Genomic DNA, 25628 nt, shown 5'->3' with positions numbered 1-25628 from the left:
AAGTTAATTTGGCGTTCTGGCCACAAACAATTAGTAAGCAAAACAAAGCCATTACAATTGCCAGGGGGTGTGAGGGGAAGCAGGGACTTCGGAGGGAAGGATAGACATGGCTGGAGTTACACTGGCTAGCAGAGCATCATGATTTGGATTAAATGGTTATGGATTAACTACATTTATGAGATAGCAATTTATCTCTCTATCTAGAAAAAGTTTTCAGATATAAAGTTTTCCTATAATTGCATTTTAATTATTTTTACAAATAACATATCCTAAGCCCTTTGTTTTGGTTGCCCACGAAATACATACCTATCTACCTATATCCTAAGCTAAAGAAATTTTCTATATTGTAAGATAAGATTAATTTCCTTTTTTTAAATTGTAAAATATTTTAAAGTTGTCTAATTCTTTGATTTAGGTGGTGCAAAATAAGCATCTGCAAGGTTTCGTTTTTCATTTTTAATGCCGTAGAATTATAAGAAAACTCAAGAATGCTTTAAAAAGACTATTAGGTGATCAAATTATTAAAAAACATTTTCTAAGTTGGCTATGACTTTTCACTAAACAGAATAATATTTTTTTAAAATTTAAATTTGTTAAAGATTTATGAGATTCCTTAATAATTTTATATAAATCCTTTCCTGTCTGGCCTTAACCTAAACCTAATAAAATTGAAATCCTATTTTATACTTGATAAAATATTTTAAATCCCATATAGATTTTACAATCAATATTTTTAGTTGTTAAGTCCTCATAGCGATTATGAATCTCGGCAGTGATAAAATTTTACAATGGATGTTCCATGAGCAGAAAATCCCCAGTCTCCATTGTCAGCACCCCAAATGCCATTTATGTAGACCAGTTTTTGACCGTTTGAGTGGTCGGTAGTATTATTGCATTCGGTGGCATCAACACATTCAAATTCTGTGTCGCCGAGCACTTGCCGCTTAATTTGGGCACATGTCTGCGTTAGTTGGGTCAATTAAAACCCCTCGGCGGTTGGTTTGCGGGTGTTTTGGCCTGCGGCCAGGACTTTCCCGATTTTGTGGCCCGGGCTGCAGGATATACATATCCCCCTATCTATATGTATAAATAGATCCCTCCATATCCATGCAAATCGCAACGACACTTCATATATCAAGGGATTAGCTGCGAGTCTGGAATGTTTTTAATGATAGCGAGACCCTGAGACAAAGTGTGCATAAAGTGCATTCAAAATGGCATTATCGGACCCACTCTGCATATAAGCATGTAGATATAGAAGCGGTTCCGGGAGCCTTTGGGGGTTAAAGGGCGGAACATCAAAGCTGACTACGTGCTACGGGGCTTTTATGCAAATTTCGCCTGGCAACCTTTCGCATGCATTTTATGCATGCCCTTGCCGTTTTCCATTTTCCCAGTTTATTTTTCCACTTTTTTTTTGGGACGGTCTTATCCCCCGTTCAATTGGCTAACAATTCGATTTTATTTGATTTAATTTCGTTCTTTTTATCTCGTTTATGGGAGCTGGAGGAGAGTGAGTGGAGAACTTTTTGCTTTAACTCGGCAAAGTCAATTAGGCCAACTGTGCAAACATTTGTTTACACACTCACAGACTGGAGGGGAAAGGTCCAATGGACCATTTGAACCCGGTGCGACTACAAACTGCCATTGGCAACGTTTTGCTTAATTAACATCAAATTGTGTTGTACTACAGGCGCCCCAGCCTCGCCGAGTCTTATCCTCCGCCCCGAAAAAAGGTTAAGACAAAAGCAAATTGCCACTAAATTGGCACTTAAGGAATTTCGCTGAGCTGGCCAAAGGACGAGGTCCTTCCTTCGCCCCCTGGACGACTGTCAATTAAAGCCCAACTGATGTTTAACAATTTAATTATGAAAGTTAACGAGTTTAAGTCGAACAGGAGACGACAGTCTGATTAAAAAACCTCGGATCCTGCCTTTAGAATTTTCCAAAAGAGTATCACCTTTCCTCTTGTCAACACAAAAACATTTGAAACCTATACAAATGATTGTGGTTTGGCTTAAATCTTATTTGAGCCAGTTTCTAATTAAATTTGATTTATTCTTTTGCCAAAAACCAATTAAATATTTACCACATTTTTAACGAAGTATTTGAAAGCCACATTCAAAAACTTGGATAAGCTTTAGGAATGGGAAGTAATTTGCTGAATTTTATGCAAAACATTTCTGTAATCAATTTGCACAAGTTAGAGAATATATTTAATGGAATTCCTGACTTGTGAAATTTAATAATTATTAATTTATAGAAATTTGTATTTAAACTTACCTCAGCTGTTCTGCAGATTTATAAGGGCGCTTTCCATAGTTTTTAGAAATATTTAGATTAGCTCCAGGCTTTTATTCATTTGCACATAACTAGGTAAATATTTGAGATATTTTTGACGAAAGACAGAAAATTAAGGAAGTTCATTCCTTGATTTGTATTCCCTAAATGTTTAATTAATTATTTAAATAAATTTGCGCTGTAAGTTATTGCAGATAATTTCCAGATTTATAACCCCTCTGCCCATTTTATTTTGAAATATTTAGATCTCCTGCGGATTTTTACTTATTTTGCTTTTTCTTTGTTTTCCCGCAAACTTTAATTACCCTTCTCAGCCCTATTTACTCGAAATTGCAATTATGAATTTCAAGGAAATTGATTGAACTAATTTTGGCCATTAGCCGGCAACATCTTTGCAGCCTCAGCCCTGCAGTTTTGGTTTTGGCCCGGCCATTCTCTTTTCCGGGCACAAAGGAAGCCTTCATTAGCAGCCAAACGACTTTTAAATTTGCTTCTAATTATTGTGCATTTGTTGGGCAGTTTTGCATTTTCCCGCTCGAGTTGGCCGGCCACCATGGGCACTTCATCCTGTTTTTCTCGGGGAGCTGGTGCTGCCGTGTATTTATGGGCCAAACGTTGCATTTGTGCAGTTTTTAATGAGTTTTTGTTGTTCCGCCACGCCGCCCGGGAAAGTTTCATAGTCCATAGAACTACTGCCACTGATGGCCGACTGACTAGATGACAGACTGAGTGGAAACGCTTGACTGGCCGACTTGGACTGCAGGGCACTCGAAAAACTAATCAGCGCGGCCAAAGTTTTTCCTGGGCAGCTGAAAAGCTTTGCTACGGATGGTGTTTTGTGTTTTTTCAGCTCTAGACCCTCCTGGCCGAAAGACTTTACAACATAATTAAGATTGTAGCTAGCGACTTGAGTGCGTTTAATGAGGAACGGCCAAGGAAGCCGAAGCCACTGGCTTTTCCGGAGTTTTCCTTGTTTTGCAACCCGTGAAAGTTTGCCACCCGGGGGACTAAGGAGCGTTTTCGGGCTCGTTACTTATCTTGCTCATTTCCTTTCAGTGCACTTTTGTGTTGGGCATTAACATGGTCATTATATCCTGGTTCCTGCTGCACATTATGTCCGTTGGCCTGCACTTGCTAGCCACTTTCTTCCGGGGCCACCATTCTTTTTTCAGTTTTTGGCCCCTTTGTTCTGGCCCTAATATGAATTATTAGCGCCGCTCAAGAGTTTCCACCACCCCCAAAAACATAATCATAATCATATGAATTTCCTGTGCCGGGCAAATCCCCATCTGTATCTGTTTATCTACCGCTCGGTTTTTGTCTCGCACCTCTGGCTCTACGTAAAACCCACTATTATTCGCACTCTCCTGGCTAATGTGCTAAAAGTTGAGCGCACGCTTCACTGATTTTATGGCCTCGAAGGCGTGGAAAACACGCCGGGAAATCCCCTTATCGGAGTCCCGCTCCTCCGCAGACCACTAATCTCGCAGCATTTAGTTTTCATTATAGGCACTTGACTGAGCAATTTTATTGTTCTGTTCTGCTTATAAATAAAGCTCCGCTTGTCGGCCACTGTTGTGTTAATTTCTTTCTAATTTATTAGGTGTTTTGTATTCATCCTTTAATGGTGCAACATTTAACTATTCATTTCACATTTAAAACACCCATTAATGGTTCCTTTAAATGCTTTAAATAATGCAATGCTTAACTATTCATCTCATATTTCAAATAATATTTGTTTTAGGATGTAAATTACTAATTAGAAATAACGATATATTATAGGTTTTTTACATTATCCTTTAATTTTACCTTTAAACACATAAAAAGGAGCTATGGCTAACTATTCACTTCGCAGCTACAATAACTTTATTAATTTGTTAATATTTGAGTAAACATTTTCCTTAGTCAATTAATATTTGGCTGTATTTTTATTCATTTACTAATAATAGCATTAATCACCTTAAAAATAACAATGTTAAACTATTCATTTCACATTTAGAATAACAATTTGTTTTCATTTGGGAATAACTAATTTGCCATAACTCCATTTTGAAGGTGATTTAAATTCATTATATTCATGATTGAATGCTAAACTGTTCATATTATATTTAAAATATTTTATTTGTGCCTTTAATATTTTTTTTATGCTTAAATTACTGCTGAGAGTATTTTTGTGTCATTTTAAAATTATATGTAATTAGGCTATTATCCATTTAATAAATTTGCATACTAAGAAGGTACTCATTTCTTCAATATCACATTTTTCCCACGAATGGGGGATATATTTTCTGTGGTAGTGCAATTTTTTATTTGCCATTTATTTGATTGTACATGATGGTAATTTTTTACATTTACTTAACTTTTCGAAATCACACAATTGGCAAATCGAGCAAACAGAGTTGATGACTCTGCTCGACTTCAATTAACAAACGGACATGCAAATATGGTTCGAATACCGAATTCCGATCAAAAAATCCACTTTGCATTTGCTCTTCCTGCGATTTTTCTCATTTATGCGATGTGCTTTTCCACCATGATGTCCTTTTTTGTGGGTTCCCAGTGCTGGGTGCTAAATGTCAGCAATGCAATTAAATCGGCAATGGCCAGTGAGGAAAAGGGATCGGATCTGGAGAGGAGGGTTCCACTGGGGATAGGACAGGGAGCCAAGGCAAAGCAAAGAGTTTTCCGGGCGCGTTATAAAATTATGATGCGAAATTGGATTTAAAAACAGCCAAGCTGTCCGGGTCTCCCAAGTGGGAAAAGCTGGCTGGGAATGAGAAACGTGGGCGCCATTAGCGCCATTTTCCTTGGATGTTCCCCGATGTCCTTCGCATCCGCTCCTCTTTTGCTGCTCCGCTTTTCTCCGCTGCGGCTGCTGCATTTGATGAGTTGAAAATTGTAATTAAACTGCGTTTGTTGTCATTGCATTTAAAAATAATAATAATAAATACTGCATAATGGGGCGGAGTGGGACAAAAGGCAAGTCGGCGACGAAGGAAATGAATGGAAATGAGAAGGGGGGGCCTTTTGCTTTTGGCCACGTTATCCTGGTTCTGCAGCCGTACTTAACTATTAAAACTTGGGCAGGCAACTTCATTTAAAATGACGTGCGAAAAAGTCCAGTGAAGAGCGATGAAATGAATGAAATCCGATGAAATACAGAAAATATGACGGAATATCCTTTGGATTGAAAGGGGGTTTTGTCAGCCGGGCGGCTGAAAACGCTTTAATTAAAGTGAAACGCAAACATTTCAATTAAGGAGCGACTCTAAGCTGATTTCAATCTGGCTAAAAGGGATAACTTCCGGCAGACATTTTGCTTTCGTGCCCTTTGCCTTTTTCTGCTTTTCGCTTTTCCGGCTGGCTTTTCCTCAATGTCCTTCGTGTCTCCGTCGCAGTTCAAATGTTAGGTCACAATTAAGAGGGCATTGGCATTTCCCCCCTTTCAGAAGGCGATTGACATTAATTTTGCATTAGCCAGCGAGTTGGTGCTTTGTTGCTCATACGCCCCGTTGTTGGCCGAATTAAATTATGCGCGCTAGACATAAAAAGCGACTCGAGTGGCCATTGTTTCGGCAGCCAAGCAGTTTCCGACTTGGCCCAGTTCCAGCGAAGTCCTAAGCCCCAAACCCAAAACCCAATCCTAAATCCCAGTCTCTGGCTTTGGCTTATTTTATTTTCCAATTAAGTAAATTGCGTGTGCCAGACGAAGACGCCTTTTCTTCCTCACAAAAGGGCGGCTACAAAAGAATAAATGTTTTTTTCCAGGGTTTCCCCTTCCTGGTAACCAGGCCACATCAATAAATGTTGCGTGTTGCCCCCTGAATTTCCCCGGGAGCTTCAATAACTAATCGCCGAGTTTTCCCTTTCGGCTTTAATTGGTTCAATGTCTAAACATCCTAAGCGCATTACTCCAGCCGCCCACGAAGTCAGCTTCATTACGATTACAGACTTTGATGTGTGAAGGCTGGAAACATATCCATCCAAGTACCATTCAAAAGATATGTGTATTCAGATGCCAGCAGACAGATTCAATTTGCCAGTCTCTATCGCCTCTAATGCCACACATTCGATTTGTATTACGCACCGCCTATATAGACTTAGGCTTTGTTATCATTTTTATGGGCTTAATCGATTGGATACGATAATGAGCTTATGCTGGGCAAGTCGGGTTAAACGAGGCTTTAACCGGAGCTTAAACAGCCAAAAGGAAATCGATAACATGGAGCAAAAGTGGGTTAAATGAGAGGGATTTGTTAATACCCGACTTAACCATCTAGCGCTGATTAAAAATGCAGCATTATAGCCACAACATAATTAAGTTATTAAGTATATGCAATCACGTATTTAATTTCATTGATATAGAACAAAAAAATGTATTTAATTACCACTCATTTGTTGTGACAGAGGCATTGTTTTAACTCAATCATAGACTGAATAAATATAAATATTTATTTAGCGTCAGGGATTTAAAGAGTTGCTAATTAGATTAAGTGAAGTGTCGAATTTAGTACGTTTTCACTTTGTGTGCGCTTAACCTACTGCCAAGTGCACTCCAACGGAAGCAGCCAGGCAGCAGCAACAGCAGCAACTGCAACAATATGAATACCAACTACAGCATACAAATGTTTTCAATTACAGGCAGGCAGCAACGGAGGGGAATAAACTGGCACAACAACTTTAAAAGTACAAACGGTCGGTAGGAGGAGCCGTCCATGGAGTGCATAGACCGGGAACAATGCTAAATGCCACGTCAGCAGCAGCAGCAACAGCAGCAACAGCAGCAACATCAGCAGCAACAGCAGCAACACCCCCAACAACAGCAGCAACATCATCAGCAAAAACAAGTCAACGACAGCTTAAAACATAATACGCTGGCTGAAGGCAACAAGCGGATAGGAAGACAGTCGACAGACAGTCGGGGCACAAAGATATAGGGGCGATATAGGGTGGTGTTCTATGCCATAGACAAAGAACAAAGCGACATTGCGAACGATGAGGAATCGCTGTTGCAATTAGTGAGCCAAGGGGTTGGACGACGAGCCATGAGTCACGAGTTCTGCCCGCAGCGGAAACGGAAATGCTCGCTGGAAACGGAAACGGAGGAGCAGGTGGCCACTAAATGCCATTGAACACTGAGCGATCATGTCCGACGTTGAGCAGGCGATTAAGGCCAACAAGCAGCAGCATCAGCAGCAGCAGCAGCCGTCCCAGTTGGACTGCTCCATCGACGATGAGACGGATCCCGCCGAATTCGGAGCCGGAGGAGCTGTTTGTGGACCGGAAGTGGGCGCCAAGACCACCGCCTCGCTGACCCCCAAGCCGGGCAGCGGCTTCCGGCGCTGCTGCGGCCACCTCCTCAAGCTGCTGCTCTCCACGCCCGGGCTGGTGCTCCTGGTCATGGGCTACTCGGTGCTGGGCGCCCTCATCTTCCCGCTGCTGGAGGCGCCGCAGGACCTCAGCAAGTCGGCGGCCATCGCCAAGAGCCGCGAGGACTGTCTGCGCGAACTCTGGATCATTACAGGTACTATGACAGAATATTACAATTTAGAATTATCCCGAAATCTTTAGTATTCTTAATCTTTTAAATTATATTTTCTTAAGTGCCTATAAGTATGCAGCAATATATTTTAAACTTAGAAGTACAATAAGTTCATTCAGAAAGGCAACTATCCCTTATTCACTGCATACTTTTTGACATCTAAAATATTATTTTCTTAAGTGCCTAAAAGTATGCAACAAACTATTATAAGCTTAGAAGTACAATGAATTCTTTCAGAAAGGCCACTATCCTTTATTCACTGCATACTTTTTGACACCTAAAATTAAAGTTAGAAGAGGTATGTGTTGTATTTGTGTTTCTAAGCTAGTTAAATCAAAAATACATTTTTTATTTTATTTTATTATTTCTTTAAATACAAAAATTAATGAGGAGCATATTTGTTCTTCAAAAAAAAAAAAACTGAGTTAAATACAAAATAATTCGAGCATTAACAGTTGTTTTTTTATAATGAATAATAATCTAAGTTCTTATAAATTGTAGAAAGCTTTTTGATTTTGATTAGAAATCAGAATCCATTGTATTTGGTTACACATATTAACTGTTCCCCTTTTAATCTGTTATATGATTTGATATATTTGATTTATTTTACAATTTAGATACAATTATATTTAGTTAAAAATAAATTAAAATCTATCTCTTTTGATCTGTTATCCTGATTTTTTTGTTTCTGCCTCAATATGCAGGAAATATTTTATCGCTTCGCTGGCGACGCTCTAAAATTCGCATAAATTATGTTGGCCACCACATTTTTGCCGCATTGCCCGTAAATTTTCGGCGTGCTTTGCACGCTTGATTTGCTGCAAATTGGCAAAGTAATTCGAACATTAAAGCGACAATGTTTTGTTATCGCCCATTAATGCTAAGTAAATAGTGGCGGTGGCGAGTGCAGAGGCAGCACAAATATTTTAATTATAAGTACCGACAAACACGGCGGACTGGAAACGAACCATCCCACTCAGGATCCCCGTCGAAACAAAGGGCCGGCTAAATTTCATTTTGCCAGCTACCGAATTGAATAATAGCTAAATATTTGCATAGCCAAATATTTGGTCAGGCAGGGCAATTTAATTCGTTTCCGCGAGTCTGCGATATTCAATCGATTCGAGGGCGCCGCGTTTATCGCAACTACATATTTTGAGGTCTATTTGTTGGCCTGATTTATGTGAAATTAATTACTTTGTCGCACCTGCCAGTGGCACTCGATTCGAGGCTGGAGTAAAGATTCCACGTGCGTGTGTATTAGACCTGGCGTTTATTTAATTAAAATTTCACATAATAAATAATCCAATTAACCTGAGCTCATCCGCGGCTGAGGCGTCCCACCTGGCTTATGATTAATTCGATGAGTGCTTAATGATGTGCCGCCTTCGTCTTGCCTCCACATAGGTTATTTATTACTTTCCTCTGAGTGAGATGATATTTTTAAGGGGTTAATGCTGTCAAAAAAGGGTATACAACATGAAATATTTCTGCTAGTCATTACCAAAATAACTAGACATTTTCCAGAGGTTAAGCCTGATGGCTATTCATTTTCTTATGGTTATTTAAGTTATTTTAAGCTTAATGAGAAAAGCTGATATCATAGGGTAAAGCTAGAAAATGAGAAATCCCAGCTCAATTCTAATAATTCAGAAAAAAATCTATAAAGTTTTCAGAGAGATATAAAATTATAAATGTAAATGTAATGAAACTTCAAATATTAAATATCTTAAAACCAAGTTAAACATAGCATTGGCATTGTTATTCATTGCCAATTAGTTTCTTCTAAACTCTGGAGTCCTGAACTCAAGAGAAAATTCCAAAATCAGTCGATTAGGTCGGAAAGATTGGCAGAGAAAATCGTTTGATTTTGTCTTTGTCCTCGGCAACTTGCTCCAGTCGATTAGGGTGGCTGGATGATGTCTGGGGAAGTGCAGCCCCGAGGCTTCAAGATTCGAGAGCTGTGTATCTACAGAGCAGTACACACCCACCCGAGGCCCACCCACCCAAGGCCAGGGGGCGTGAAAAGGGCGGCAAACTAGTCTCGAACTGCTGTTAACAAGCGACCTCTGCAATTTGCACACGACATGGAATGGGAGCAGATTCCTCAAGACAGGCGACCGAAATCGAAGGGGGGATGGGAAGGTTGTGGATTGGATGGAGAGGTAGGAGGTCGCAGGTCGCAGGTCGGAGGTGGGGCAAGGTGATCCAAGGCTGGTCCGATTTGTCGGCACTTGTCGCCCGTGTCGATGGGAGGTCGAAGGCTGTGGCTGCACTTGGCATGAAATTGCATAATTACGGAAAGGACACTTGAACGCATTCTGAAGGAGACCCGATTTAACCTTTACCCCCTTTTTTTCCCAGAGAAACTCAACGTTCTGTACGAACGCAACTGGACTATGCTGGTCCACGAGCAGCTGCGTCGCTTCGAGGGCTCCATTGTGGCGGCCACGCGCCAAGGATCTGCCGGAGGAAACGGAGGAGGATCGGGAGCAGCAGGAGGAGGAGGAGGACTCTTCCACGAGGGCAGTGCCAGTGCCCTGGGCCACTTTGGCTACGATGCCGGCGACTCCCAGAGTTGGACATTCAGCGAGGCGCTGCTCTACTCGGTCACTGTGATAACGACAATTGGTGAGTTCCGCTCCTGTTTCCGCTTCCGTTTCCGCTTTCGCATCTGCACTTTCACTTTCTCCCGCACTTACCCGAAATACCTAAGCCCCCTGGATTTATGTTTAGTGTTTATCTTGTTGCTTGCCGAGCAGCACTGCTTATTATGATTCCCGACCAGGCCAACAACTCGTGCTGTGGCCAACAAATATTTACTTTGCGGGGGGGTTGCATAGACCTCAACATGCTCTATTCCAACGCCTTCGAGAGCAAACTACAGGACACAGGAGCAGCCATTCAAGTAGCAGAACATCAGACATTGTGTATACGACCCGTAGGCCGGCTCTAAATATTTGCATATGCTAAACGCTCGGGCCATCCTTGTTGCTACAAATTAACTGTATCTCAGGGTCCTAAACTTTAACAGCTGGCCAGCTGTTGGGGGATGTGAATTAGCTTTGAAATATGTCACTTAACGGATTTATTGTCTACATTGTTTGGGTTAAATATTAACTGGGTTAAAGTTATAAACATTGGCTTTCTAATGGGTGTCTATGAAGTGGTGTATTTGCTTAAATTAAAATTGAAATTTATACTTCATTGAAAAACGCAAAAGATATAAATTAAATAATAATTTAATAAGGAATGATAGGATAAAATATTTAAATAGTTACCTAGATAGCCACACTTCAAAGATAACTGGCCATTATGTTCGTGATCTATTAAGTACCAACTTTCTCCACTGGAAAAGTGACACCATATGCTTTGCCATCCCATCACAGATTGAGTTCCCAAGGGCTCCTTCTCCATTTCCCAGCTTTCCCCCCCCCCCCCCCCCCATCCACCCCGATTAAAATGCATTTATATTAGCCCGTTCGTGCTTGCCATTCTCAAGCTCTAAACCAGATATTTTACCCCGATCCTTGCAGGACACGGCAGCCTGACGCCGCGCACCGCCGCCGGGAAGCTGGCCACCATCTTCTACGCCCTGGTGGGCGTGCCCCTGATGCTGATGTGCCTGTCCAGCCTGGGAGCCCTGCTCGCCGACGCCCTGCAGTGCACCTACGTGCGGCTCTGCTGCCAGCTGCAGCGGCACCGGGACAGCAGGAGGAGGACATCAACCGGGTCCTCCAAGGGGTCAACTGCCACCACTGCGATGACAACGAAGGCGGCCAAGTCGAGGGAGAAGGACAGGGAGAGGGGCTCCAAGCGACGACTGGTAAGGCAGCCATGGCGTATGATTGATATTTTTTAAGCGAAGGCAGCAGCTGCAGTTCATCAGGAACTCCTAGCATCTAGCTGCTGTCTAGCCGAAGAAAAAAAGTACACAGAGAAAACTATCTAAGTACATTGTTCTTGAATTGAGAACATTGTTCTTGAATTGAGAGCATTGTTCTTGAATTGAGAACATTGTTCTTGAATTGAGAACATTGTTCTTGAATTGAGAACATTGTTCTTGAATTGAGAACATTCGTTCTTGAATTGAGGACATTCGTTCTTAAAAACCGTGTAAATACATTTTGGTATCAATATAAGAACGAAATGGTGAGAAGAGAAAAGTTAAATTGAGTTTATTTAACAACTTTTTGATAAGTATACACAAAGGACTGAACTAATAGTTTATTTGTACATAAAATGTTCTTAAATACCGCCAATTCAACTTGATTCGAGCAAAATAAAAACATTTTCAACTTAAAAATGTCGTTCTATTTTTAAGAACATTTTCAACTCAGATTAGAACGTCAGAATTTTCTCTGTGTATTTTTATTTGAATTTAAGTAACCTCTTTCCATCTGTATATTAAAGATTAAGGTCAGATTTCTTACGGCCATTTGTGACCCTTATCCTTCAGTTAAATTGGTGTTTCGAAAAACTTTAGTTTCTCAATATCATGTTAGGATTTATCTGAAATAGGGCCTATTTCTCAATATCATGTTAACTTTTTCATTCAGTTAAATTTCTTTTTCGCTTCTTTAATGTCATGTTAGTGTTCGTTTGATTTAAAAATGTTTATTAGAGATAATGTTTAAGTTAAATTTGTCAGTCAACAAAAAATTGACATAAGGTTTAATTTTCTTAGACCGAATTTGCCACTTAATTGTGTGATAACAGACCTCACAGATATGTCGTTGGTAAAATTAACATCACATTGAGAAAATGATTTTGTCTTCCCGTACAAATTAACATTCATTCATTCATTTTAAAATTCCCCGACAGATAACAATCAAGAACCTTAATATGACATTGAGAAATCGCCACTTTAAGATACATTTCCCATTTAAATCGATTTCCTTTCAACAAAAACCTTTAGAGGAATATGAAATATCGCTGACTACTGCACCCATCCACCGCAGATTGATTTCCCAGTGGCATTTCTCCGTTCTTCAGACCGTTTTGATTGATATTGTTTACCCGGGAACACCAGCTGCAGTCACTCCATCGACTGCAACTGCAAGTCGAGAACATTTTTATGGATCCTAATTCGATAGTTGGAGGGACAACTTATTTACTTTCTGCTTCCAGCAGCAACTGTTGCTGCTGAGTAACCCAAAAGAAGCGAGACCAAAGTGTTTTGCTGTGCATTCCGGTTTAATGGAAACTTTCAGCATTGTTCCGCGTGTCCAAAGTTCTCGGGGAAAACTTTCGCTGGCTACTACGCTGTTTTACGCATGAACTTTTCCCACTACTCACTAAGTGTTTCGCTAGTAGTTTTTCCAAACTTTTCCGGCAGCTACGACAGTTTCCATTTTGGCTAGCGGAAAAACCTGGTTCGCTGTCTGGCTGATGTATGGAAATGGAGGACTCCTAAGCCAGAAATCTTCGATTGTCCGGTAATTTTCTTTTTATCAATAGGATTCGGGGGGTTTTTTTCAAACATCAAACTGCATTGGGTTCTCAAATTACGGACTTTAATTACAACAGCAGAAGCCTTTTAAGTGGATCTCCACTCGGGTCCGGATTTCTATTAACGCAAACTGAAAGTTTGTAATTGATTTGGGCAAAACAACAAAGAACTTTTCGGTTTGCCTTTTTGTTTTTTCGCCATACTTTCTAGGTCTTCCCACTGCAGAATGTTTTTGGGTTCGGTTTCACGTTTTTCCTGGTTTATTGCGTTTTTATTTGCCTGGCTCCGTTGTATACATTATAAATAATTTTTTAGGATATCAGAACTCTGACTAGGTTGGCAGAGCCCTTTTTTCCCGACTGACTGTTGTTTGTTTGCGTGTTCTGCGCATTCGTGCATAAGTTTTATAAGTGATTTGCTGGCCTCCCGTGATGACATTTCTGCTTTCGGATCGCGGAGTTCCGGACTTTCCATGTACGGGGAAAATGTTCGCTTTTAAAGCTTTAAGTTGTATACAAAAAGCGGTTCATTCTGTTTGCATCCGCAGCCTTTTTCAATTGTGGCCACTCATTTGTCCGCCTCGTCCTGTTTGTTTTGCTTGCACAAATTTCTGTTTAATTGGCAATTTATGGCCGAGTGGGGAAAACGCGAAAAAACGAAAGCGAATAGCAGGGTTCAATAAATAAATAAATGATTTTGCGGTGGCCAGGGCAACTCCATTGGCTGTTTGTCATCTGGCAGGACGGCAAACAAAAAATTCATTTCATAAATTAACATTTACTTGCGAACAAAACTCGACACTTTTAATGAACTCAGCGCTAAAAAACTTTGCCCGTCAAACTTGAAATTCCGCAGGCAGCAAAAGTTGACTCTTTAAGAGGGCAAACAGCACTGGAACTGGGAGCAGCCCCCCTTCGACACTTTAAGAGTTCGCCAACTTTAGTTTGCAGTTTGAGCCGGGTCAAATGGCGGCGGCATAAATTTAATTTTTCCCGGCCAAGTGGCTGGCTTTCGTGCCAGGTAAATTGAAATGAGTGCGAGCCACTTTAAGGCGGCGGTGGAAAAAGTTTTCCCGCCGCTCAACAATTGCACTCACTGGAGGCATGCCATAAACTTATCATTTCCGGCCCTGTTGGCCCTAATTGATTTGATTTGGCCGAACGTGGGAACTGCAGTCCTACGAGGCAGGTGTATCTATGCATAGCAATTTCTTAGGATCAAGTTGATATAAGCATGGTTAACTTTAATAGATATCATTGTTACTGTTTCTTGGATTTCCTCTCCTTTAAAACTCTCTAAACTCTAATAAAAATTACTCTGGGTAAGAGCGAGACAGCAATGTTTGAAAATCTCCGAGAGAGGAAAAGAAAGCAAAGAGCAAGAGAGCTGCTAGATTTGGCCAACGTAGGAACTGCAGATAAACAATGTATCACAGAAAAAGACACGTAAAGATCCATATTGTATTACAATTTTTTACTTAATAAGCTACCTCTCTTTGAAAACGCTCTAAAATCAAATAAGAGAGAAATTACTCTGAGTTAGAGCGAGACAGCAATGTTTGAAAATCTCCGAGAGAGGAAAAGAAAGCAAAGAGCAAGAGAGCTGCTAGATTTGGCCAACGTACGAACTGCAGATAAACAATGTATCACAGAAAAAGACACGTAAAGATCCATATTGTATTACAATTTTTTACTTAATAAGCTACCTCTCTTTGAAAACGCTCTAAAATCGAATAGGAGAGAAATTACTCTGAGTTAGAGCGAGACAGATATATTAAAAACTCTCCAAACTAGAAAAAGAGAGTAAAAAGCAAGATGGCGAACATATCAAAGTGATACCTCCTGTACGTAAATAGAATTGATACTGCACTTCATCGAAATTATGATCATATCACCAATATATTTCTCAGTGCATGGTATCGGTTCCAGAAACTAAAAACTTTTCGCATTTTCCTAGCTCTCGATTGTTAATCTACTTGCCGTGTTACCAGCCACTCAGGCATGGCATTCCTTTCAGGATTTCCCGGGCCTGCGACTTGTTGAACAGGATTTTTGCATTTGCCAGGATAAAGGCAGCCTGTCTTTGGTCCCCATGTTGCATACAACAACTCATTAGGGCCCAATCCAATCTTCCAGGACGACACGATGCTCGGCCAAGTGGACTTTTGGGCTTTTGCGGCGCCACAAGGATTCGCCTGGCAATTGATAAGACTGCCAGCAGATTGCGGTTAACTCTGGGGATGTGCAGTCATCGGTTGAATTATTATCGCCATCGTGTTGACTGCTGCCATTTCGGCTTCTGGCCTTTTGGGCCCCTGCCATCGTCTTTGCAATTATCATGACGCATGCCGTAACGGGTTTCGGGTATGGGTTTTCCGGGCTTTCCGGGTCCAAAACCGCAAGACTAGCAGGGCGACATTTCACATTTCCATCATATCCATCGGTTGTTTGCGTGCTTGTGTGTCCATTAGATTTGCCTGGCATTTGATGATGATGCCGCAGAACCGCAGAGCACACGAGATGCCAGGCGCTTTGGCCAAGGGACCACGGGTATGATGACATCAGTTTCGGGGCCCAAGAAAGCGGCATATTGAGCCTGCAAATTATGTGCTTTATTGGCGTGGCCATTGCCTCATCATCGAGTCAAGTAGCCGCAGTGTGGACCCAGGACATCTACAGAACCAAGGCGTTTCCTTGAGGATTTTTCATCAAAGAATATTTGGAATGAATCTTAAATTGCAAGGAGAAGAAACATGTTAATGATTGATTCGGTGGATAATGAAAAATCATTTGTGATTTCCATTTAGAATAAATTGTTTCCTACTTTTAGACAACTAGTGGATTGATCTTATTTGATCCTTAAGAAAGGTTCTTCATTTCCAAAGTATTTTTGCATACTTAAGACACATTTGGCAATGATTTTATATTAAATATCCTTTCCAATTTGGCTAATATAAACAAAGTTTACATTTCTTTTAAATTTTGATTAGTTAGTAAAAATCGCAGAGTCTTGATAACCTTTTTTCCCTAGGTTTTTAAGACATTCTTAAACCAATCGAATAAAAGCCAGTGTCCTCTGGTCATAAGTGATTAAAATTTCAATGGCCATCCCGTAAACAATTCCCTCTCCATTTGCAGCCTAATTGCAAGGGCTGTAAGTACGATGCGGCCAACAGTGAGACGAGCTTAAATGACTGCCTGGAGTACGGCCAAAAGGGAAAGCTGCCGGCGGACAAAAAGGAAGGAGGTGAGTGTAATGGCCATTGTTCGAATGCTAATTGTATTGTCAGCACAATTGCCAGTCGTTAATCATCTTGAACACGTCTGTTCTTTCTTTTGTGCCGTGCGGCAAGCAGATGCCTGTCAATTGTTGCGCAACTTGAATCCGCAGCAGCATTTTTATCAGCAGCAGTTGCAGTTGCAGCAGCAACAGCAGCAGCAGCAGCAGCAGTTGCAGCAGCCGGATGTCATGCTAATGACAACGACATCGGGCAGCGCATTGCTGAAATACGCACCGCAGCAACAGCAACTGCAGCAGCAATTATCGACAGCAACCCTCCCGCGACAACATCATCAGCTGCAGCAGCAACATCACCAGTTGCAGCAGCAGCAGCACCAGCAACACCAGCAACACCAGCAACACCAGCAGCAACTGCAACAGAACTACGTGGCTGTGCCGAGCAGCATGCTGCGAATGCCGCTGACAGTGCCTCCCAATTGTTATGCGCCCACGACTGCCACGATTTACTTTCCATTCGGCACCGCCCCCTCCGCCCCCGGCAGTCCCGCCCATCCAGTTTCGATGCCCAATGCCAATCCCATGGGGAACACTACTGCGCTGAGTCAACAACAGCCGCTGGTCAAGTATCACACGATACATCTGCAGCCCGCTTCCGGGAAGCATCGCGTGTTGGCTTCTGGACTCCAGGATGCCACTGCCGGGAATCTCGTCACAGGATCTGAGGCTTCCTCACTGGAGGCCATCACTTTGCCACCGCCGCCGGCCTATCAGACGGCCAATGTGCACGGTGAGTGATGAAATTGCCATGTTTATTGCCCCCTTTGTAGGAACAGAATTTCGCGAGATTCCGTCAAAATGGGTTGGCGATTCGGCATTCACGAATGTCACTTGCCCGCAAAAGTCAACTACGATTTTGGTCTAATATCATGGTACTTTAAAGTGCTTCTCTGTTTAAATTACTTTAAGAGGTTCTTGGTAAACTGAAAGCTTTTGTCTTAAAAATACTTGCAATACAAAACCTTTTAGATGGTTGTATCATGATATTAAGATCACAAAACAAGATACTATATTTTAAGATCACATATCTCAGATTATTTTTCTGGAAATCATATTAGGTTAGTAATTTAAGTTCTCTCATAGAATTCCATAATAATATATTTCTTTATAGAATTTTATCATGATATTAAGATCACATGTTTTGTGATACTATATTTTAAAATCACACATCTCAGATTATTTTTCTGGAAATCATGTTAGGTTCTTAATTTAAGTTCTCTCATAGAATTCCTCAATAATATATTTCTTTATAGGATTTTATCATGATATTAAGATCACAAAACAAGATACTATATTTTAAGGTCAAATATCTAAGATTATTTTTCTGGAAATCATGTTAAGTTCTCTCATAGAATTCCTTAATAATATATTTCTTTATAGGATTTTATCAGGATATTAAGATCACAAAACAAGATACTATATTTTAAGGTTAAATATCTAAGATCATTTTTCTGGAAATCATGTTAAGTTCTCTTATAGAATTCCTTAATAACATATTTCTTTATAGGATTTTATCAGGATATTAAGATCACATAACAAGATACTATATTTTAAGGTCAAATATCTAAGATTATTTTTCTGGAAATCATGTTAAGTTCTCTCATAGAATTCCTTAATAATATATTTCTTTATAGGATTTAAAACCTTTTTTTAATAGTATTATATTTACATACAATTTTTCTTAAGACCAATTTAATCACTTCATCGGAAAATAAAATAGCCTCTTTAATATAAAATAAGTAGCTATACATAAAAAGTGTATATTCAACGAATGAATATGAATTTGAATATTTAATAAGCTTAGGCTCATTTGATTTTAGAAATGCATCAAAACATTTTGATTTGCCTTACAATGAAATTATCACAAATATGCCATGCGATATTTGGAAATGTGTAAAGGTGTTCTGAATCCCAAAATAATTGTAGCAAATTGCCATATATTTGTGAATTGTTAATGAGTGCTCATGCTAGTGAGGCAGGGAAATTTGCATAAATCGAACAAAGGAAAATGGAATTTAATTGGATGAACAATTTGTGCCAGGCCAAAACCGAAAATGTTCTGCTGACAGTTCTGGCTTAACCTGAGCCCCAAAACAAAACCGAACGAACGAGCGAACAGTAATCAATCAATCATACGCCCTGATGTCGCAGGACGATTTCCACCCAGCACCACTCCTGTGCCTTCTCCTCATTTGCGCTTTCAATTATATAACAATTTTCATCATCATCATCAGCAGCTTGCAGGCTGCGGAAGCAGCAGCGTGTTAAAATGACAGAGTTAAGCAGACACACACTTCGCAGGCATTAAAAGTTTTCAACTTGTGCTGCTTGACATGCCAGGACATCAGCGAAAACAGCAACAACAGCCGCACAAGGCTAAGGACATCATGCACTTGAGGCAACTTTCGACATGTGCGACAGTTTTATTGACGATAATGATGAGTCGGCACAAAGATGACAGTCCCGCCCGGTTCCATTGAGCCCTCAGCTTGTGCAACGCATGCAAAACTCATTAAAGCTAACAGGCGACGGCACGTGACGCGTTTTGTCAAAGGATTCCGCTTAATTTCACAGCAAATTCTAGCGTGAGACTCGGCCATTTGTCGGCGAGGAGAAGAGACGTCGCCATTGATTCCATTATGCATGTTAATTGCGTGCGACTGGCACCCGCGAACAAGGATCTGGCAGCAAGGATCCAGGAATGGAGGAGCACGACCCTTGGGAGTCCGAATCCGCGGCTAACCACACCATTAAAGCACAGCCAAAGTTGCTGCCACGCCACCGACCGCAGGACCAAAGTGACTTTCCTGCGAGACTCCGGATATATGGTGCTGCATATGTGTATCTACTAGATACTATCTACATACACGTATGTGTCCCTGCACTCTAATGAATGTCTTTGTGCGGTGTCTGCGCTGTGTGCCAGTGTGTGTGGTGTCCAAGTTTAAGTAAATATTTTCAAATTGGCCATGTCCGGAGCAGAGGAGACCACTATATGCACTTCACTCCACTCCGCGATTTTCTGGCGTCCTGCTGACAGCTCCAAAGTGAAAGACGTACGCTTCCTTCCGTTCTTTCGGTCGCCAGAAGGGCAGACCATTAACCCAGGACAGTGGTTGTGAAGAGTAGTCTCTATACTTAAGGTTTCCCCCTACTTTAACCATGGTAAATGGCTGGCAATCTGTTTAATATTAAGTTTAAAGTGGATCAAGCTAAAATCCTATCTTTGTCAGTGGATAAACGTATAGCTTATTAAACTTAAATATAAAATTACACTGTTTTAAACCACACAGAAAAAATTCTGACGCTCTCATCTGAGTTGAAAATGTTCTTAAAAATAGAACGACAAAATGTACTTACACGGTTTTTAAGAACGAATGTTCTCAATTCAAGAACAATGTTTTCAATTTAAGAAGAATGTTCTCAATTCAAGAACAATGTTCTTAGATAGTTTTCTCTGTGTAGTATAGCTCTAAAAAGTCTTTAAAAACCTTTAATCAAAAAAGATGTTGTATCCTTTCTATAAAATTGATTTATGGAATATTTTATTAAAGAAATTTGGATTCGCATTATTGTTTCTTAAACTTTGAACTCAAAAATCCAATATATAAATAATCTGTGGGTACATAAATACATTTTAAGTATGAATATACATATGTATAGTACCAACATATAATATATCTTCTCTTCTATCTTATACTTAGTTCTAACATGCTATGAAAAATGGCTTATCACATCATAACTTTCAATTTGAAGACCCTAAATGACTAGGACCATTTGCAAATCTATACTTTTTAAGATAAATTAATAGCCTGAAACCCCTAATAGCTGCTATTTGGTATTTCCCCAGTCGTACAACGAAATCAGCTGAATAAATTACCGCAGCGAAAAGTTGAGGGAGTGCGGCGCCCTCGACAATTGCCCACTGTGTGTACCGCCAGATGTTATAGTGCCCCCTGACATTCCGACTCTGCCAGTGGCAGCCGCTAATGAAAGCTAACGCCAAACTTTTGGTTCAAAAGTCGGGGGGGAATGGAATTGGGTATGGAATTGCGGAAGGCGAATGCGAATCCGGATTCGAAACGTTCCGCCACATTGTTGCATTTGCTGGTTGAACTTTGAAAATGCAAAGCAAATAATTTTCACAGTATGTCCCTGCCCCTCATGTCGTGGCTAAATGCACAACTTTTCCGGCTTTTCCCGCTGCTGCCACTGCCACTTCCGGCGGAACTAGCGGGCTAACGGGATAATCTAACCGTGTGTGGCAGTTGCCGGAAGTTGTTTTGCCAATTTGGCGCAAAACTTTTTTTTTGGTTTACGCAAGGTCCATTTAATTTTGACTGCCCCCTCTACTTGTTTTTGCTGGCAACATTTTGGTTAATATTTTTATTAAAATATACAAAGTTTCCTAAACAAGTTTCCTTAAATTGGTAACCCTTTTCAGCTGTGCGACGGGCCAAGTTCGTGACGAAACCACTGCCACACGAGATCAACGCGCTGATGGACTGCGGCACAGGATCGCCGGACTTATCCAGGAGGCATGATTTATTGCCACCGGCCCACTCGGGGTCACCAGCAACAGGCGCTGCAGCAGCAGGTCCTTTGGTAACCTACACGGCCGCAGTGACAAGCCCACAACTGTCGGCTGGAATTAAAGGAGGAGCAGGAGGAGCAACAATGGTGGCCCCAGGAGGAGCAGGAGGAGGAGGAGCCACCCTGTCCGATAACAGTTTTATGGCCGCAGGTGTTTGTGGCATGGGTGCTGGTGGTGCCCCTCCCCCAGCAACAACATCATCATCGTCGGGGGCAGCCACTGCAGCCGTCTCCTCGGCAGCAGCCACATTGTCAGCCCTTCTAGGCGCCAACTCCTCGACCACCGTCGACATCATGGAGGATGAGGACGAGCAGGAGCGGGAGCGATTGAGGTACGTACCACACGCTAAGAAAACATTATGATGCAAACTACGGTTCCAGAGAAATAACAACTAGTGCTTATTTTTATTATCATCACTGTGGGGGGATATCACGTAGTGAGAATCAAGTCTACTATAGATAGCAATTGGATGATATTATCATTCCCCTTAAAGGGGGTATTAGAAATCTTCTAGCTTTGACTTTTTTTCTAAGAAAACTTTTTTTATATATTATATTTAAACCATTGGTTTATTACTAAGTATATGTTTTATAACATTCCGCAATATTTTATAATGTTGGATAATAATCACGTAGTGAGAATCAAATCTTCTATAGATAGCAATTGGATGATATTATCATTCCCCTTAAAGGGGGTATTAGAAATCTTCTTGCTTTGACTTTTTTTCTAAGAAAACTTTTTTGATATATTATATTTAAACCATTGGTTTATTACTAAGTATATGTTTTATAACATTCCGCAATATTTTATAATGTTGGATAATAATCACGTAGTGAGAATCAAATCTTCTATAGATAGCAATTGGATGATATTATCATTCCCCTTAAAGGGGGTATTAGAAATCTTCTTGCTTTGACTTCTTTTCTAAGAAAACTTTTTTGATATATTATATTTAAACCATTGGTATATTACTAAGTATATTTTGTATAACATTCAGCAATATTTTATGATGTTGGATAATATTACGCTGACAAGGATTTTGGTAGCCAAAAAGGATTAACCAAAAATAGTCTAGTAAAGAAAACATAATAAGTTAAATTTTGAGAATTGGTTTAATACTAAAAGCTTTCCTTCTTAGTTTACTTTTGCCCCAGTGCAGAAAAGAATTTTCTTAAACTTCAAGTTATGCCTTTCAAGAGCGAGGCATTCTTGAATGAAGTATTTTGTTCTTAAACCTAAATTGTGGCTCCAAGCTCAGTGCAGAAAAAATGGCCTGAGGAGGACTTCAGGTATTTTAGTTGCATTTGATTAAAGCCTGGCTGTTTTTGTTGCCAACGCAAATCGAAAGCCAAGCGCTGGGGGAAAACTGTTAATTTAATTTCGAAAACAAACTTTCCGCCTGCCAGCAACACTTTAAATCAACACTTCAGAATCTGCATGCTGCACACTGAGCCACCCAGCCACCCAGCCACCCAACCGCCCAACCACCCAACCACCCAACCACCCAACCACCCAGATTTTCCCTTCAACAGCCTTGCGGATTCGCACTCCCCTCTGCGGTGGCTGTCCCCCCCCTTGCCGGCTGCCATTTTCTGCCAGAGTGAAGAGTGCTCCGCTTCTGATGATGGTTTCCTTCGCCTTTTTGAGCGCACATTTTGAGCATTTTATTTAATAAAAAGCAGTAGCAGCTTCTGGTAATTAATTTTGACAGTGAACCTGCGAATATATACGCGAATATATGTACATTGCCCGCTCGATTTCAGCTTTTAGCCTTGTCTGTAATTAATTGTAAGCCGAGCTGGGCACTCACTCGCAATGAATCGGGTCAATTAATCGCAGCATCCCAGTGCTCTGGCTGAGTTGCCCCCTTGTCCTGTGTAAACATGTGCACACACGTGATGTTGTCCTTATTGATCGATGCCAAAATCGGAAGTAGTTGCCTGCCACTTGTTCGGCCAATCGCTCTGCAAGTGCATCTCCCAGCAAGTGTTTGCCCAGCCGAGGGCTCCCAAATCCCGAGAGGCTGTTGGCCAAGTTCAATAAATGTTCGCCAAATTGGTTTGACAGAGTGAACTCGAGGCAACCGGAGTGCCGGCCAACGAGCGTTTCCCCTGGGGACTGTTGCATGTTGCCGAGACCCTCGTCCATGGCAACTCGAGAGGTATTTGGATTGTCAATCAAATCAGTCTCGATTTGGGACTTGAGATCTGAGTTCCAGAGATTTTTAGACTCGGTTTTACAGTTTTTCTGGCCGAGTTTCGGAGTTAAAGCCGCATAAAATAGTTGTTGTCTCAATAATATACAGTGGAGTTTCCATAACTAGAACCTCCCTCAGAGAAGTAAAAATACAGAGACTTTGAGTTAGAGAACAAATATATTTTTCTTGGGATGTGTACATATGGGTTTTTAAAACGTGTATCAATATTTATTTTACTTAAAATATAAGGATCAAGATTAGGAACAGCGCTAAAATAACATTTATAATCTTCAGCATGAATTCTTAAGTCCGTCCGATTTTCAAGCACTCAAACCAATTATCGTCCCAGTAAGCAAAGCTATAAAAACACAAATAAACCTCTACCTCTTTTGACACGCAAATAATAATATTTCGTAGAAAATTCGATGAGCTACAGAAAAAGCCTCTTAAGGAAGTTCGCGTTATGGAAGTTCGACTGTATTTATAGGATACCTGTATATTTAATTAATAAATTTCTAGTTCAGTACTTTAACTATACACAGTGTACATAATAAAGCATAGCCTGAAATAAAATGTTAATCTAATTTACAATTCTTTTCCTCTTATACGAAAACAGAGGTGTTTTAGGGGACCCAAAAAGTAGTCCTTGTAATATTACGCATACGCCTGGTGTGTCCCAAGTGTAGAACACGTATACGCACAGTTTTATGCTTTATTGATTGGACAGCAGGGCAGGTCAGCCAGCTATTTGGTTTTTACGACCTGAGGTTGCTCTGGGGGTTTGCTTTTTATGCCTAATTGATTTATTTTATGTTCGGCTGCGGCATAAATATTTATTGTCCATCCGTGTCTTTTATCATTCCGCAGCAACTGCCCGCACGGAACGCCGTCACGGGTGCCGCTGATAGCGAGTCCTTTGAGCGTGGCGCAGGACTCGGGCGCCGCCTACAACCGCCACACGTTGCAGCCGCTGAGCCGCAAGACGCTGCTGCTGACCCGTCGCTGCCACAGACACGCCTCCGGAACTTTGTACGATGCCACGGCCAACAACACGGAGACCTCCGACGACGAGGAGTACATGCAGCACGGCAGCGAGCAGTTTGTGCTGAAGAAACTGCGCTACCACTGCGACTCGGAGGATTGCCGCGAGACGGAGGACTCCGAGGAGGAGGACGAGGAGGCGGAGGGCCGGCAGGTGCCCATCAGCCTGGTGCTGCTCATCCTGGCCTGCTACATTTGCGTGGGCACCGTGATCTTTGCCCTGTGGGAGAACTGGTCGCTGGTGGATGGGGCCTACTTCTGCTTCGTCACCCTGTCGACCATTGGCTATGGGGACTTTGTGCCCGCCCGGAGCTTCAATGGACCGGAACTGCAGCTGTACGCCTGCTGCGCTTATTTGCTCCTCGGCCTCGTCCTCGTGGCCATGTCCTTCAGCATCCTGGAGACACAGCTCATGTGGAAGTGCAAGCGCATTGCCGTGCGACTGAAGTTGGCCCGCACGGATGGCTAATGCAGTTATCCTAATCTACTCTCACAACAATCCGCATTCTGCAATCCAAATGCTTGAATCTTAGACTAGATGTATCGTGTAATTAACCCAAACTAGCCCATCTCTGTGTACATTTGTCTGCCTAGCGAAATAATGAGAACTCGTATGTTGTTCGGAATTCAAGTGAATTTGTGTAAATAAACGGAATTTTTGGAATTTTCGAATTTCTCTGCTTTGTGGCATGCGTCAGGTAACCGGATCCAAACGTCTCTGGCATGCCAATTACTTGGTCAGGACTTTGGTAACTCGAGCATAAATATCAGGTTCATCATGTCACCGTTTGCAACTGCTGAATTATAATGTGGCCTAATCACATTAGCATATATTATTGCCATGAAAAGCCAGGGAAAAATGCCATTTATATTTATCTTAATTCTGGCTGAGAGCCCCGAGATGTTTTCACTCATGGAGGGCGAGGAGTAATAATCATAATACCTGCGTTTATCCCCAGTGAGTGTCAGCAAAAAAGCATCAAGTTTCATGCAAAACACACAAACTCTTGAAACATTGTCCCCGAATAACACACACGTACTTGGAACTTCGAACGTTCATCATCTTTCCAAGGCATTGGGCGCATACAGAGTGTGCTTAGAGAGGCGCATAAATTTCAAAGTGCCACGCGTCATCAAAATCAAATGCCAGCCGCAGCTACCAATCCCTCCAACTGGGCCAAGGACCTCAAAGTACAGCCCTATA

General features: G+C 41.3%; 1 protein-coding gene across 1 annotated transcript in view; it reads left to right on the top strand.

The window, feature by feature from the left end:
• The window catches only part of LOC119550230, a 47224-nt gene extending 22134 nt beyond the window's left edge, over nucleotides 1–25090 (top strand). Inside the window, exons 3-9 of the mRNA XM_037858796.1 lie at nucleotides 6943–7825; nucleotides 10208–10474; nucleotides 11380–11669; nucleotides 16433–16541; nucleotides 16651–17322; nucleotides 21037–21517; nucleotides 24251–25090. Of these exons, the coding sequence (XP_037714724.1) occupies nucleotides 7447–7825; nucleotides 10208–10474; nucleotides 11380–11669; nucleotides 16433–16541; nucleotides 16651–17322; nucleotides 21037–21517; nucleotides 24251–24893 (2841 nt within the window). The 5' untranslated portion in view covers nucleotides 6943–7446 and the 3' untranslated portion in view covers nucleotides 24894–25090. The remainder of the gene's footprint in view (nucleotides 1–6942; nucleotides 7826–10207; nucleotides 10475–11379; nucleotides 11670–16432; nucleotides 16542–16650; nucleotides 17323–21036; nucleotides 21518–24250) is intronic.
• Nucleotides 25091–25628: the final 538 nt, after the last annotated feature.

Source organism: Drosophila subpulchrella, chromosome 2R (assembly GCF_014743375.2).
Source record: "Drosophila subpulchrella strain 33 F10 #4 breed RU33 chromosome 2R, RU_Dsub_v1.1 Primary Assembly, whole genome shotgun sequence".
NCBI classification, from domain to species: domain Eukaryota; kingdom Metazoa; phylum Arthropoda; class Insecta; order Diptera; family Drosophilidae; genus Drosophila; species Drosophila subpulchrella.
Note: the sequence above shows the minus strand (reverse complement) of the source record. Positions and strands in the feature narration are given on the sequence as shown.